Raw genomic sequence first — 526 nt, 5'->3', positions numbered from 1 at the left:
CTCAGTGCCAGCACCCCCAGCCGTAGCCCCCTCACCCCGGGGGATCTCACCCCAATCCAACAGCCCCAGGGCTGGACTCTGACGTCCCCCCAGACCTGGGGTCAGGTGGGACCGGCCGGGATGCCACCGGGCCAGGCAAGGCACTGACCCCGGCAAGACCCTTCTCCTTGTCCCTCGTCCCCCGGCTGCTGCTGCTCGTCTGCTTCGTTAATGACAATTAAACTTTTAACAACCCATTAAATGCATAATCGATGCTCCTCCAGCTCCCCAGCCCGGCTAATGGGCCAGAGCCGAGATGAAGCAGCCCCGGCAGAGGCGTGCTCCGGCAGGGAGATAATGAAGCAACGGCCGCGGAAGTAATGGGGTTTGATCTGGGGGAAGGGACGCGCTCAATGGGGGCTGCGCTTTTCACATGACATAATTGCCAAGGCTGGCGCCAGCCCGGGGCACCCCTCGGCCTCCCGAGCGCCAACAAAAGCCGGCTGGTGGGGGGAGGGGGAGGCTCAGCACCCCCCCACCTGTTTTG

The 526-nt window shown here is 63.9% G+C and overlaps 1 protein-coding gene across 1 annotated transcript in view; it reads left to right on the top strand.

Annotated features, from left to right (window-relative positions):
• RAX2 (retina and anterior neural fold homeobox 2) overlaps positions 1-360 on the top strand; it is an 8,167-nt gene extending 7,807 nt beyond the window's left edge. The window contains exon 5 of the mRNA XM_009323012.1: positions 264-360. Coding sequence (XP_009321287.1) covers positions 264-360 — 97 coding nt within the window. The remainder of the gene's footprint in view (positions 1-263) is intronic.
• The last annotated feature ends 166 nt before the right edge of the window (positions 361-526 follow it).

The sequence above is a fragment of the Pygoscelis adeliae genome, unplaced genomic scaffold (assembly GCF_000699105.1).
Source record: "Pygoscelis adeliae isolate BGI_AS28 unplaced genomic scaffold, ASM69910v1 Scaffold284, whole genome shotgun sequence".
In the NCBI taxonomy this organism is placed as follows: Eukaryota; Metazoa; Chordata; class Aves; order Sphenisciformes; family Spheniscidae; genus Pygoscelis; species Pygoscelis adeliae.
Note: the sequence above shows the minus strand (reverse complement) of the source record. Positions and strands in the feature narration are given on the sequence as shown.